Source organism: Mesoplodon mirus (assembly GCF_964341445.2).
Source record: "Mesoplodon mirus genome assembly, chromosome: 3".
Classification (NCBI taxonomy): Eukaryota; Metazoa; Chordata; class Mammalia; order Artiodactyla; family Ziphiidae; genus Mesoplodon; species Mesoplodon mirus.
Genome location: NC_138978.1, coordinates 163,050,048 through 163,064,894, shown reverse-complemented (window position 1 = coordinate 163,064,894; position 14,847 = coordinate 163,050,048). Strand labels below are relative to the sequence as shown.

Below are 14,847 nucleotides of genomic sequence, written 5' to 3'. Positions count from 1 at the left end.
ATAGATCCAATCACTTCCCAAATCCTATAGATTTTACTTTCTATGTATCTCTTGACTCTGTTCACTTATCCCCATCTTATCAATGCCCTACTTCAGATTTTTTTAAACTTAAGAATGTGAAAGATGAATTACTTTGTTCTTCTAATACCTAAAAGCTTGATAAACCATGTATAAACTGATGCTGGAGTTTTGGGACCTCTGAAGTTCAGTATCCTGGTTATGGTTCCAAACTCTAATGTAGAGTCAGGACACCAGTGAGGAGGGAGGAAGACAAACTTTGGAGGAAAATTACCTTCCACCTGCTTGTGCATTGCTTCTGCCCCTCACCTGTTTTGGTGGTCGCCAGTCCTTAAGGTGAAATATGTGTGTGCTATGTGTATTTTAATTCTTGGAAAATCTAGAAAAAACCTAGGATGATGGGAGATAGGGCTAAAGGCTAAAATGTTTAGATACCCAAGGTGTTTAGAAGAATTAAAAGGGGCATAGAGATTGCACTGTTTTTGTTTTCAACACTTTGCTCATATTTCTATGAGCTATTATGAGTCTCCCAAAACCCAGAGACTTAAGCATATAAACACAGAAGCATTAGAACTGTCCAGCTGATTTTCAAACATCATGTATTGAAGGTGTTTGTGCCAGGCACTATGCTTGGTACTAAGGAATATGATGACTGAACAAGAGAAGTTTTCTTCCCTCCTGAAATTTATTTTTCAGACCAGAGGCATCTAGATGCTGGGAATCCACCAGCATTACTTGGCATTAAGGTTTCATCCTAATACAAAATGATCCTGAAACCAAGCAGCAGGACCCTGTGAAGCCTTCCCGGGGAAAGACACTGCCCCACACCCCCATCCCCTGCCTCTTGTTTGCAGAAAAGCTTCAGCCTCCTAGGCCTTCCCCAAGTTCCAAAGAGCAAATTCAGAGAAGTGAGAAAATGCAGAAAGAAAGGAAAACAGTCAAGTAAAATAATAGTTTAGCTATAAAGCAAAAATCAAGGACCCTTAGTTCCTACCCAAGGGCTATAGATAATATTCTGAGCCATATCCTTGAGTTTTTTTACATATACTAACTCCCCCACCAGATGGAAGAAGTTGACTGCATGCTAACAAAAGCACATAGACCCCAGACCGTTTGGAACCATAAGGCTGATTATGTTGCCTCCCGAAATACCACCTGGTTATCTCCCCACCAACCAGAAATCAATCAGAAAAATGTCCACAAGCTGATCAGGCACCTGCGACTCTCTCCTTTAAAAACCCTTTTAAAAACCCTTTAAAACCCCTGCCTTTAAAAACCCTTCCCTGTAATAAACTCTATTTTCCTTCATCACAACCAGGCTATGCTTTGGGCGAGCAGACCGAAGTTTGGTTGGCTAATCCTGGTGGTGGTAAGAGGCGGGCTCTCAGCTCCTCCGTTCTAATGTGTTTATCCCATTACTTCCTGAGAACAGGTTTTTAAGCAGTAAGACCCAACGATTTGACTTGGGTTGGCTCTGATTGAAGTGCAGTTTCCTTACCTGCCTCCAGCCAAAAAAAGTCTGGACCTAGGAATGCCTTCCCCCTGCACGGAAAGGGAAGAGTAGGATAGGGAGGGGGCGCGGGCGGTGCTTAATGATCCAAGGAAGACTCGATGGAAATGCCAAGGACAGGAGCAGCTTCTGCAATAATGCCTCAACTGATGGGAACACAGAGTTTTTGTTTACCCAATTTCCCCCCGAATGTGGCTTTTAGAAAAACAGAGGAAACAACAAAAAAGCGGGATAAAGTGATGCGAGAAACTTGCTCAAATCCTACCCCGCCTTTGGTCACAAGCTTAAGAAGTCTTCCCGGGGCAGGGGGAGAGCGACCGCCTGCCGCTGAAGCGCCTGGTTCCAGACAATTTCTGACTCCGTGAGAACGGCCTGATTAAACATTTTTATTCTTCATTGCTGTTGAATCTATGTTGAGATTTAAAACACATCGGATCCCCGAGAGACTGTTTCTTAGCTGTCTCAGTCCTCCGCCGGCACCGCCGAGGGCAGCCGCCATTGAGGTTTGCTAAGGCCCGGGGTCCTGGGTTTCTATGACGACACGCAGGCGTTTGGGAAAAGATGCGGCTACCAGACGTCTGGCGGGAAGCACAGTTTACCGGTACGGGCTGCAAGTGTCCGTTTCCCCTCACTTCTGATGCAGAAACGGTAAGAACTCTGCCCGACCGCGAGTCGGTGGGGCTGTGTGCGCCAGGCACTGCCTGTGGGGAGGCCGGGACCTCGAGGGAGGGGCGCCTTCAGGTGGTGCCGGTGGTCGGAGGGGTGGGCCGAGCGTGTACTTCTCGACCTGGGCCCAGACGCTGATCCACCCACAGGCTTCTTAGTCGCTTCAGAGGACTTCAGAGCCCGGAAGTCTCCCCAAAGAAAACCCATGCTAGATAAATTGTAAACTCCAATTTTAGTATAAACAAGTTAACGGGTCTCTCTCTCTCTCTCTTTCTCTCTCTCTTTCTTTCTCTCTCTCTCTTTCCTGCAGGTCAATGTGGCAGCCCTGCCAAATCCCAGTAATGCCGCTGATTTGTTTCTAGGTTAGCTTTCTGGAGGGGTATTTCAAATTACCAGAGAGTGATAGGAGGCATTGCTTACTATGTCGCTCCCGAAAACGCCCTCAACGTCAACACCTGAGGGCAAAAATTTGAAAATCTCTGCATCCAAGGAAGAGACAGGTAAAGTTCTTCAAGGCATAAATAATCATGGCCATAGTCAGAAATCACAATACGTTCACTATTTTCCTTAATCTGAGATTTCAGGATACTTTAATTAGTTTCGTTTTTCCAATACACTTGTTTCAATAAAATCAAAACATTCCTTTTATAGTATTTTTCACTACTCTGCGTAAGGACTGTGTTTGTAATTTTTTTCAAATGCTAATGAGTTTTATATTGTTCTAAATTCAATCTATTTTAAATACCAATGGTTGTATGAAACTACTTTTGGGGGGTATTTGTTAAGGAACCAGTTTGTATCAGGTTTTAGTAATTATTCTGAATGAAAGTAATTATTTGTATAAGATTTTCATTCATATATAGCTAAATGCAGATCTGTACTGGAATAAGAATCTGCTAGTGACTTCCCTGGCAGTCCAGTGGTTAAGACTCCGCGCTTCCATTTCAGGGGGCTCGGGTTCGATCCCTGGTCTGGGAACTAAGATCCTGCATGACAAAAAAAAAAAAAAAAAAAAAAAAAAGAATCTGCTAGACTCATTCCTACCCCTCATTATGTTAAAGCTTCCTCCAGCTCACCTACTTGTTTTTAGGGGAGATTCTGCTAAAGTCCCACCTAACTTTTTTTTTTCTTCCTTATTTCCTCTGATATTCTGACTCCATCCCAAACTTTCAAGAGATAGACTTTTGTTAATATGAACTTCAGAGGTTTTGATGGTGATCAAAGCATGATACATCCTTACAGAAATTAACATAAACCATTCTATGTGAGGGGCATAGATCAGTTGAGAGTTCTTTAAGAAGACTGACAACCTAACCCTCCTTGCTGACTGCATAGCAGACCTTTTCCTATATTAGGCCTACTCCCCGACCTTTATAACTCCTCTGCCCTAGTCAAGCTGAGTAGAACACTCTTTATACTGAGTCTTACTCCACGAATTTGCTCAGATTATTCCACTCTCTTCACTTCTAAGGATCCCAATTCTACATTTAAATCCAACTCAGATACCTTTCACTCTATAAACATTCCAATTTAATTTTCACCTTTGAACTTATATAGAAAAAATTACTAAATAATTTGACAGTTTTGAGGAGAGGAGATTTCTTTTGTCATTTTCACATCAAAGGGAAAACAGACATTCCCATCACCTTCATGCTGTCTCGGTTAGTTGATCAAGTGAAGTGAGTTTAATTTTCAACTTTGAATTTGGAATAATGGAGGTTCATCTTTGTACCTGAGTTTTTGAACTCATGTCTGATGTAAGTGTGAGTAGGGCAGACAATATGAGTTCTTTTTCTTGACTAGTTGATTTTCAGTGTTTTAAATATTGCTGCTATTCTTGGCAACCGGAAGCAATGTTTCTCTCTGTTAGCAACATATATATATGGGATTGATGAGGTAGCCTGGGAATCTCTAATTAACTCTCAAAGAAACTACAGTAAGCTTTTCTTTCCCATTATTTTCTTAGGACTTCCTAAACTAAGGGAGAAAAAAAGTCTGGTGGATTCGTCAAAACCCCTTCCTACTTCCCTTCAGAATGAGTTCATCCCTCAGGAAGTTCTACTTTCTCTGACCTATACAGCCAATGCTGGTCCTTGTCCTGAAAACTTACTGCCTCCTAAGAAAATTAAAACCCCAAAGGTGTGTATATACATATATAAAGTACTTGGGAACATTTATCTTTTGGTATCCAGTTCACTAAGTATTTATTTAGCATATGTTATGTATTCCAGATTGTTTTAAGAATATTTTAAAATTAATTCCTAGATTGAAAACTAAACTCTTTTGCATATTTTCAAAGAAATACTTGAGTATTTCCATTACCTGTTTTTATGTGATTTACCTAAATGATCATTATACTCTTAGTCTTGATATTTTTCTTTCACTATTGAATTGTCCTAGTTTCCGTCTTTCTCCTTGGTATTAAATAAGAATTCTGCTCTCTCTTTTTCCATAGAATATTCAAATGCCTTTAATGTATATACTCAAAAATGATTAACAATAGATTTCACTTGACTAGAGCACCCTCTGCTGTGTATTCATGTTTTTCTTTTTCCTAGGGTACTCTTCCACGCCCTGTTGACCACGTCTGGCATAACCCTATTCGAAGAAATAAGTTCAAATATCTGATTGACCATCCCGTTTCCCTAACGGGAGCTGGAAGGTAAAGAAGGAAGATAGTTGGGTAGATGCAGATGAATAGAATCATTATCTCATTTTGTATGATTTCCGTGGGAGGAGCAGAATTGGAAAAATTATAAAATCATAGAATCATCGATTTTAAATCAGAGAATAAAATCTTAGAATCAAGATTTCAAAGCTTGAAGTATCTTTAAAAAAAAAATACATTTATTTATTTATTTTTGGCTGCACTGGGTCTCCGTTGGTGTGCGCGGGCTTTCTCTAGCTGTGGCGAGCGGGGGCTACTCTTCGTAGCGGTGCGCGGGCTTCACATTACGGTGGCTTCTCTTGTTGTGGAGCACGGGCTCTAGGCGTGTGGACTTCAGTAGTTGTAGCACGTGGTCTTCAGTAGTTGTGGCTCGCAGGCTCTAGAGTGCAGGCTCAGTAGTTGTGGCACACAGGCTTAGTTGCTCCGCGGCATGTGGGATCTTCCCAGACCAGGGCTTGAACTGGTGTCTTCTGCTTTGGCAAGCAGATTCTTAACCACTGTGCCACCAGGGAAGCCCGCTTGAAGTATCTTTAATGAAGCAGAATACAATCTGAAGAGGACATGGGTCTACCTTTTTGTGTATGATTATTATCAAGAGGATGGCAATAGGTGCTGGCTCTGTTGACTTTTCACTTGTTTTAAATTTGCTTTTGCGTGCCTTCATGTACTTGACCCCTTACTCTCCTATTCTTTGTTGTACCCTAGTAGAAGGGAAAATATCAGGCAGAATGCCTTTAGGGCCTCTTTTATTTGCACATCTGAGAAGAGCTAGGTAACATAGCTTCATGACCTGCAAAACCTTAAAAAACAAGTGCTTAATCCCTGCTTTTCCTCAAAGCGAACCCTTAACCTTTACACTGTTTTAGATCAAATCAGCAAATTATATTTGTTGTTTTTATATCATTCCTAAAAATATCCAAAATGTCAGCATTTTCCCTGTGAAGATTGTAATCTGCTAATTTTCTGTGTATGGTTAATTTATCAATTTACTCCCTCCATGCTCCTTACTGAAATATCACTTAATAGTAAGTTTACAATTACTAATACTTAGATAGGTTATTTAGTCTTTCTGAGTTCCACTTTCTCACTTGTAAAAAGGGAATATAGACTTGCTCCATTTTGTGTACCTTCCAGGGATATAGAAAGCACAAATGAAATAATGAGTGCAAGAGCACCTGTAAAACTATACACTGCTATGTAAGTATAATGTGTTATTACTCAGCTATGTCTCAGTGCTAGAAAAAGTGGCAGAAGTTTAGGCTATTCACTTCTGTGTCCTGGGGCTTTGGTGTCATAAGTATTGGTACTTTATTTTATGCCATCAGACCATGGCTATAATTATTACTATATAATCATTAGTAGTTATGAGATGTTTGAAGTACTTTGAAAAAAATGATTAGCTATATCGGAATGCAGCAATAAACTGACATTAAAGTTTTAATGTCAAATGACTTCTGAGTTGGAATTTTTTAAAATGTGAAGATCTGTAGTGTGATAGACAGGATAATGACCTCCCTGAAATGTCCTCACTGCAGTCCTTGGAACCTGTGGATACATAACTTACATGGCAAAAGTTACCTTGATTTGGCATTGGCAAGAGACAAGAGAGGAGGGTGACTGTAAAATTAATAGGTGTTAGTGATAGATATTGAGGACAAAGGATGGGACGGAATCAATTATGGATGCTGAGATTTTTGATGAGTAGAGTGGTGGTGCTAACTGACAGAATTAGTGAATATAGAAGGGTGAAAAGTGAGAACGAAGGAGAATTATTCAGTCATATCTAGAGGTAACAAATATGATAAGGTGAGATTTGATAGCATTGCCAAGGGAGAAAGTATAGGGAGAGCACAGAGGGATGAGGACAGGATGTTGTGGAGCATTTCCATTTGGTAGGCAGGAGGTCACGGAGGTGTTCAAGAAGGGGTAGGTAGGATGAAAGAAACAGGAGAGTCCAGTCATACAGAGGATAGAGGAGAAGAGAGTGTTTTTAAGAAGAGAGGTGATCAACCCTGGAAAATATTCCAGGAAAATAGTGGAAGATGAGAACTGATGACTTAGCTGTAGAAAGTCATCCTCAGCTTTCTGGAGAATGATTTCCTTACTGCAGGGAGATTTTAAGAAGTCTGATGTTTAGCAGAAAGTGAGAGACAGATAGATCAAGGTAACTTGACAACAATGTATGGTCAAGGGAAGATTTTTAGAAGGGGAGAAGACTTGAGTTATAGACCAGGGGGAATGTTCCAAGAGAGAAGGAAATACACAGAAATTAGGATTGATGGAATGAAGTCTCCAAGGATGTGGGCAAAGATGAAATGAAGGACTTAAGTGGAGGAAATAATCCTGGGGAAGAGAATACATGTTAACATGAGGCCGAAGGAAAGACGAACGAGAAATTTGAGATGGAGAAGAGGAAGAGTGCGGGGGAAAACCCTAATGCCTCAGCCTTCTTAGTAAAGTATGAGGTAAGGAGACCAGTTTTGTGTCCCTTTGTATCCACTAGAAGGATGTGTGTGGACTTTACCCACTCTTATCCAGTAGCCAGACAAAATTTATTTTGTAAATATATTTTTCTTATCTTTTAGGGATATTTCTTTTCTGTACGATGTTAAATATGTTAAAGGAGAGACTAGGGAGAGCTCAGTTTGTCCCCCACAAATGGACCGTTCATTACAGTCACGTGATGGTGTCCTTGTGCCTCCTAAGGTAAATAAAGTATTTGACAAATAATTTCCTTTCCCTCTCTCTACTTAAAAAAAAAATTTCCCCCAAATATAAAGCCATGTCATACTATAACAACCTGCATTGTTTATGTTTTCATAGCACTTTCTAATTATTTTTAGAAAAGGGCATTTAGTGGGAGATGATCAAACATATCTTATTTTAAGCCATTTTCCAAACTACAGTTATTTACTTTAATCTATATAATACAGTATAGGAGACTAGATTTTTTAAAAAAAGAAACCAACAGTTTAAAGTTGTAGAATTGAAAGTAACACAACATTGTAAATCAAATGTACTTCAATTTAAAAAAAGGCAGAAAAAAAAATTGCAGAATTCTTATTTTTGGCTTGTTGCTAAGGTAAATTTTACATTCCTATTGAATTTTAAAGTCGATAGATTTTTGTGTAATTAATACTAAAACCAAGATTGTTCTTTAATTCATGGCTAATTTTAAATTTTATTTATTTATTTATTTATTTCTAACATTTATTTATTTATTTTTGGCTGCATTGGGTCTTCGTTGCTGTGCGTGGGCTTTCTCTAGTTGCGGCGAGCGGGGGCCACTCTTTGTTGCCGTGCATGGACTTCTTATTGCGGTAGCTTCTCTTGTTGCAGAGCACGGACTCTAGGTGCGCGGGCTTCAGTAGTCATGGCACATGGGCTCAGTATTTGTGGCTTGTGGGCTCTAGAGATCAGGCTCAGTAGTTGTGGCACACGGGCTTAGCTGCTTGGTGCCATGTGGAATCTTCCTGGACCAGGGGTCGAACCCATGTCCCCTGCATTGGCAGGCGGATTCTTAACCACTGAGCCACAAGGGAAACCCCTTGGCTAATTTTTTAATTTGTGCTCTGCTAAAAGTTTATTGCTCCTTGACATGACCCATATTACTAATATTGTTATTTCTCTGATCAAAATCTCTTAATAAATAGTATCCCTTTGGTATAGGAATTAGGATTTGTGAAACTCAATTTTTTTCATCTGCTTGTTTTTATTCTTGTTGTTCTTTCTTTCTTTTTAAGCCAAAGAAACTAACAGATACTTTGATTCCTGAAGAATTTCATATTGTGTCAAATACAGGAGTTTCAGGCTTGGAGTGTTATGATGAGTGAGTACTGTGGTATATACTGAATATCTGACAAGTTGAACTGTTTCCTACTTCCCAGACATAGAGGAACCTGAGCAGTTCACTCATGTTCCCAAGCAGTATCTACACTGAAGTGAGTAAACATCAGGCTTACCATCCTAATACAATTTCAGAAAGGTATCAAAAACTAATGAAAAAAGTCTTACTTAAAAGAGTTTGAAGCAACAAGAATTTACTGTATAGCACAGGGAACTGTGCTATTACAAGACACTGAATATCTTGGAATGACCTATAATGGAAAAAAATCTGAAAAAAATATATAACTGAATCATTTTGCTGTATACCTAAAACTAACATAATATTGTAGATCAATTATATTTCAATTTAAAAAAAGTTTGAGATTTTAGTTTAGATTAAATCGTTCTCTGTCTTTTCCTACTGTTTAATTTTGACTTTAAAAAAAATAGATCTTTGTTCTGAATGCTTGCTATGCCTCTTTGGGAATGGTTTTGAGCAATGACAAAGGAAAGTAGCCCTCTAAGTTGGAATCTCATAATGCACATTCTAGGGCTTAGCTCCAGACTTCAAACTAGTCATTTCAAGTTTTCTTTTATTTCTGCTAATGGGATTGAAAATGGGATCTTGCTTTTATTTTCTGAAACAACACTTGAATGTTTCATAGTTTAAAAAACTAGAACTTTGGATTAGGTTTTATAGTAAAATATCCAGAAGCTGTCACTCTTTTTACCTTATCCAATACATATATTAAATGACATTTCCTTATGATGGTGGGTTTCAGAACAATATTTTGCCCAAGGGAACTAAATGGAGCTCATTTTTCGGGTAACTTTTAATTCTTATATAATTTCAAAATTTTTAAAAAGTTACAAAAATGGGACAGGGAACTCCTGTATACCCTCTATCCTGACTCACTGAGTGTTAACATTTTGCCTCATTTGCTTTAATACACGCACACACACACTTAAACTATTCAAGAGTAAGTTGGAGGCCCTCATGACCCTTTGCCACCAAATACTTTAGTGTGTATTTCCTTGTAACCCACTACGTATAGATCTTTTTGATGACTTTTTTAGCTCCATCATTCTTGTATAAGTTGCCATTTTACAATATAGACTCATAGATTTCTGTTTTTTTCAGTGAGTTATAATTCTTTGCTATCGTTGATGTTCAAATTTTTCCTGATTTTGCTAATGCCAGATCCTTTGAGCTGGCTCTTGTGTTCTTTAGGCATGTCCCCATCATTCTCTGAATGTTCTCTTATTTTCTGGCTCAATAAGATTTTCAGGTTCATCTTGTATTTCCCAACTCCAGCTTTGGAGTGAGCTATGAGTCACTTCTCCATGGAGTACTGTTTTCCTTTTAGTGGAGAAGGGTTCTTAGAAACCAAGATCTGGGTGCTAGGTGTACTCATTGCTCCTGGGGTATCATTGCTTCTAGTCCCTCTCACACACTCATTTTTGAAGCTTTTGAGTCTTTATATTCCCTGGATATTTTTCATTAATCTAAATTCTGAAAGTGGACCTTATTAACCAACTATGTTCCAGTAGGGGGCAGAACCAAAGGAAGAGTTTTTTAACTAGGGGAAGAAAAAAGATATATAAATAATAATGAATTTGAAGAATTACCATGAGATTCTCATTGTGATACCCATTTAGGTATAAGTAAGTACTTCCAGAGGACAGAAATATATGCTGGGCATCAGGAAGATTGGCTTCTAGTTTCAGCTCTGCTTATTAATTTTATAACCTGTTTAGTCACTTAACTTTGTTGACTTCAGTGTTCTTAAAACATTCTTCCACCTTTGAAATGTCATTTTTCTTAATGAATCAAAGAAATTTTTGTATTGTGATACATTGAGGAATGTGATTAAAGCTCTTTTACTTAAAAATTTTTAAAATATTATAAGTATCATTATATCTGTGTCTGTAGATGTCTAAGGTTATTTAAGTATCCTCTTGTGTGTAAAACGATGGACCTTTCTGATTGTCTCCAAGCTTCTCAATTCTGTGAGATCTTAAGTTTTTCATGTCTTGTTATGTGATAAATAGGCCAGACAGTTTTCTTACAATAATATTTACCTGTCTTATTTATTGCAGCAAATATACTACTCTCCTCACAGATAGTGAAAATAGACTATTGCTCTTCCCATCCATGTAAGTACAGTTTATTTTTGAGAGTGTTTCTAAGAAGGAATGACTATATACACATATTTTCCTTTTTATTGGTACTTTATTACACAAAAATATTAAAATTACTGCAGAAAGCCAAGACAATAATTGCCTACAATTCTATCATTTAATCAGTGTTTTCATTTGTCCAACTGCATATTGATTTTTTTTTTTTTTTTTTTGTGGTACACGGGCCTCTCACTGTTGTGGCCTCTCCCATGGCGGAGCACAGTCTCCGGATGCGCAGGCCCAGCGGCCATGGCTCACGGGCCCAGCTGCTCCACGGCATGTGGGATCCTCCTGGGCACAAACCTGCGTCCCCTGCATCGGCAGGTGGACTCTCAACCACTGCACCACCAGGGAAGCCCTGCATATTGATTTTTTACATATTTATAATAATATCAAAGTGCTAAAAACACTTTTTTTTTTACCATTTTAAATGGGTTTTTTTGGTTTGTTTTTAAATTTTATTTTATTGTGGTAAGAATACTTAACATGAGATCTACCCTCTTAATAAAATTTTAAGTGTGCAATACAATATTGTAATTATAGGCACAGTGTTGTACAGCAGAACTGTAGAACCTTGCATAACTGAAATATTATGCCCATTGATGAGCAACTTTCCATTTCCTTCTCCCCTCAGCCCCTGCAAACCACCATTCCACTTTCTGATTCTATGAGTTTGACTATTTTACATACCCCATGTAAGTGGAATCACACAGTATTTGTTTTTCTATGACTGGCTTATTTCACTTAGCATAATGTCCTCTAGGGACATTCATGTTGTTGCATATTGCAGAATTTCCTTCTTTTTTTAAGGCTGAACAATATTCCAGTATGTGTGTATGTATGTGTGTGTGTGTGTATACATATATATATGTATACACACACACACCACATTTTCTTTATCCATTCATCGATGGACATTTAGGTGGTTTCCACATCTTGGCTATTGTGAATAGTGCTTCAATGAACATGGGAGTGTTAATGTCTCTTCAAGATCCTTTTTTTTTTCTTTTGGCCACACCATGCGGCATGCAGTATCATAGTCCCCTGCAGGGATCAAATCCGTGCCCTCTGCAGTGGAAGCATGGATTCTTAACCCCTGGACTGCCGGGGAAGTCCCTTTCTTCGAGATCCTGATTTCAAGTGGGATTGCTGGATCATATATAAAATACTTTTATATTCTAAATTTAACCATTAGGGTTTCTCCATTTTGCTATAGGCTTTTTTTCTTATCTATCCCTTGTCCCTTTTCTTTTATATTGTGAAGTAGCGGATCTTAGCAGCTTGGTGTTTATTACTCCACATTTTTCTGTGTTCTTACAATCTTACACAATAGGGGTATAGAGTTTTTTTGGGAGGTGAAACATTATTTTCTTTTATGAAAAAGAAGATCATACTATTTGCATTTTTGTTGGTTTTTGTTTTGGTTTGTTTTTGTATTACTGTATTATTGATATCCCACTAGATTAGTATTGTACATATAGATATAATGCTTTAAAATACCATTAATATTCCATAGTATGTACATTTTCTTTATACATATTATGTTCCTTTTGCCATCTGAGCATGACCTATTGTAACACTAATTATATATGTCTGCCATCTTAATCTTTTAGGAAACCTAATAAAAGAGTAGAAGTGGTCCAGCTGAATGATGTGATGGATACTATGCTAGAGAGGGCTGGTGTGGAAAATCAGGCATATACAGGGCCAACCAAGGTAATTACAAAGATCAATGTAAACCAGTGGTTAAGAGCATGCACTCTGGAGGTAGAATGCTTGCATTGGACTCCCGACCCTGCCGTTTATTAGCTGATGACCTTGGGCAGGTCATTTAATGTATTTGTGCCTTGATTTCCTTATCTGTAAATTACAGATAATAATATTATTTACCTATAGGGTTGTTGTAGAGATTAAATGACATAATGAATGTAGATTGCTTAGGACAGTGCTTGGCATGTGGTAAACATTGTATAACTAATTTTTAGTCATTATTATTGTATTTAATTGAATATAAGGCACCACTGATTATAAAACCCTTATTATTTTATGTACCACTAAAAACACTGCCAATTAAACCATGCTTTCTTATCACTTATAATTTTTATTTTGCACCTAATGAAAGAGCTCTTTCAGTCTTACATAGATACAGATGTTTTTCTTTATGGGGCTATTTCTCTTTTGTTTTATAAGTTTTTATTTTTATAGAATTTGAAACTTATAGACAAGTTCAATATAAGGCACTCCTATGTAACCTTTACCCAGGTTTGGTAATTGTTTACACTGTGCCCTATTGGCTTTGTCATTCTCTTTCCCTCTCTGTGTATCTCTATGTGTATGGTTTTTTTCTGAACCATTTTAGAGTAAGCTGGCAACCTCATGCCTCTTTATCACCAAACATTTTAGGGTATATTTCCTATAAATAAGGACAATCTCTTATATATCCATAATATAGTTATCAAAATCAGGAAATTTAACATTGATATGATAGTATTATCTAATATAGTTCATATTCAAGTTTCAAATTTTATTAATTGTCCCTGTAATGGCTTTTATAGCTATTTTCCCCTCCATTTAGGGATCCTAGGATCACACAGTGCTTTTAGTTGTCATGTTCCTTTAGACAGCTATAACCTGAAACTGTTCTTTGTTTTTCTTGACCTCGATATCTATAGAATGTTCCTTAATTTTGGTTTGTCTGATGTGTACTTATTCAGTTCAGCTTTTGTATTTTTGGCAGGTATAACATAGTGGTGATATTGTGACTTTCTCAGTGCATCATATAAAGAGGTGCATGATTAGACATAGATTTTTTTTTTTTTTTTTTTTTTTTTTTTTTCCCGTACGCGGGCCTCTCACTGTTGTGGCCTCTCCCGTTGCGGAGCACAGGCTCCGGATGCGCAGGCTCAGCGGCCATGGCTCACGGGCCCAGCCGCTCCGCAGCATATGGGATCCTCCCAGACCGGGGCACGAACCCGTATCCCCTGCATCGGCAGGCAGACTCTCAACCACTGCGCCACCAGGGAGGCCCTAGACATAGATTTTTTAAAAATATATCATTTTTTAATATATGTTTATAAAGGAAAATGTAAGTGAACAAATTAATCAAGGTGTTTCTAAAACTTATTCACATTGAGTGCTTACCTCCTAAGATGTTTTTTACTGGCAAGACTGTAATAAATACTGATTATCTTACTTATCTTTTGCCAGATGCACAAACTACTTCATATATTGAAGAAGGAACAGACCATTTATAATACAGTATTTCATGAACTTATTCGACAAGTCAGTGTGGACTGTGCAGATAGAGGAGAGCTACTATCCAAAATCAGGTTAGAGCTATTATTGGAGTACCCCAGTTTCCTCCTGAATTTTATATTAGAATTATATTTATATCTGCTTTTAAGAAAATCACAAAATTAACTTCTCTACTCTATTGATAATAAGGGACCTAAGTGCATTTCTATTATATTTTCTATAGTAAAAATATATTAGTTGAGAACTTCCTTAAGGTGATTTCTGTTGGGATGTTTGACACCATATTCTTTTATGATTGGGAGTGAAGTGCTACATGAAAAAGTAGAGAAAGTATAGATTCTGGAGACAGACCAGTCTGATTTTAAATCATCATCTAGGTGTGTGACCTTGGTAAAAGTCTACCCCTTAGTTTGCTTATTTGTAAATGAAGACAATAACTATGTGAAAATTTTTCTTCTAAAAAATTAATTAATTAATTAATTAATTAATTAATTAATTTTGGGCTGCATTGGGTCTTCATTGCCACGTGCAGGCTTTTTCTCTAGTTGTGGTGAGTGGGGCCTACTCTTCATTGTGGTGCATGGGCTTCTCACTGCGGTGGCTTCTCTTGTTGTGGAGCATGGGCTCTAGGCACGTGGGCTTCAGTAGTTGTGGCTCGTGGGCTCTAGAGCACAGGCTCAGTAGTTGTGGCGCACAGGCTTAGCTGCTTGGTGGCATGTGGGAT

At 38.0% G+C, this 14,847-nt stretch overlaps 1 protein-coding gene across 7 annotated transcripts in view; it reads left to right on the top strand.

Annotated features, from left to right (window-relative positions):
• Positions 1-2,007: 2,007 nt before the first annotated feature.
• The window catches only part of AXDND1 (axonemal dynein light chain domain containing 1), a 76,808-nt gene continuing 63,968 nt past the window's right edge, over positions 2,008-14,847 (top strand). For 4 of the 7 annotated variants that reach the window (XR_014293571.1, XM_082616080.1, XM_082616081.1 and 1 more), the window contains exons 1-9: positions 2,010-2,176; positions 2,505-2,694; positions 4,161-4,333; positions 4,753-4,856; positions 7,448-7,568; positions 8,606-8,691; positions 10,788-10,844; positions 12,482-12,584; positions 14,076-14,197. Coding sequence is in view for 6 of the 7 variants with exons in the window: in XM_082616080.1 (XP_082472206.1) it covers positions 2,616-2,694; positions 4,161-4,333; positions 4,753-4,856; positions 7,448-7,568; positions 8,606-8,691; positions 10,788-10,844; positions 12,482-12,584; positions 14,076-14,197 (845 nt within the window). In the remaining variant the exon portion in view is untranslated. Of the gene's footprint in view, positions 2,177-2,504; positions 2,695-4,160; positions 4,334-4,752; positions 4,857-7,085; positions 7,328-7,447; positions 7,569-8,605; positions 8,692-10,787; positions 10,845-12,481; positions 12,585-14,075; positions 14,198-14,847 lie in introns of those variants that run through there. The other 3 variants (XM_082616082.1, XM_082616079.1, XM_082616083.1) reach the window with 3 other exon arrangements.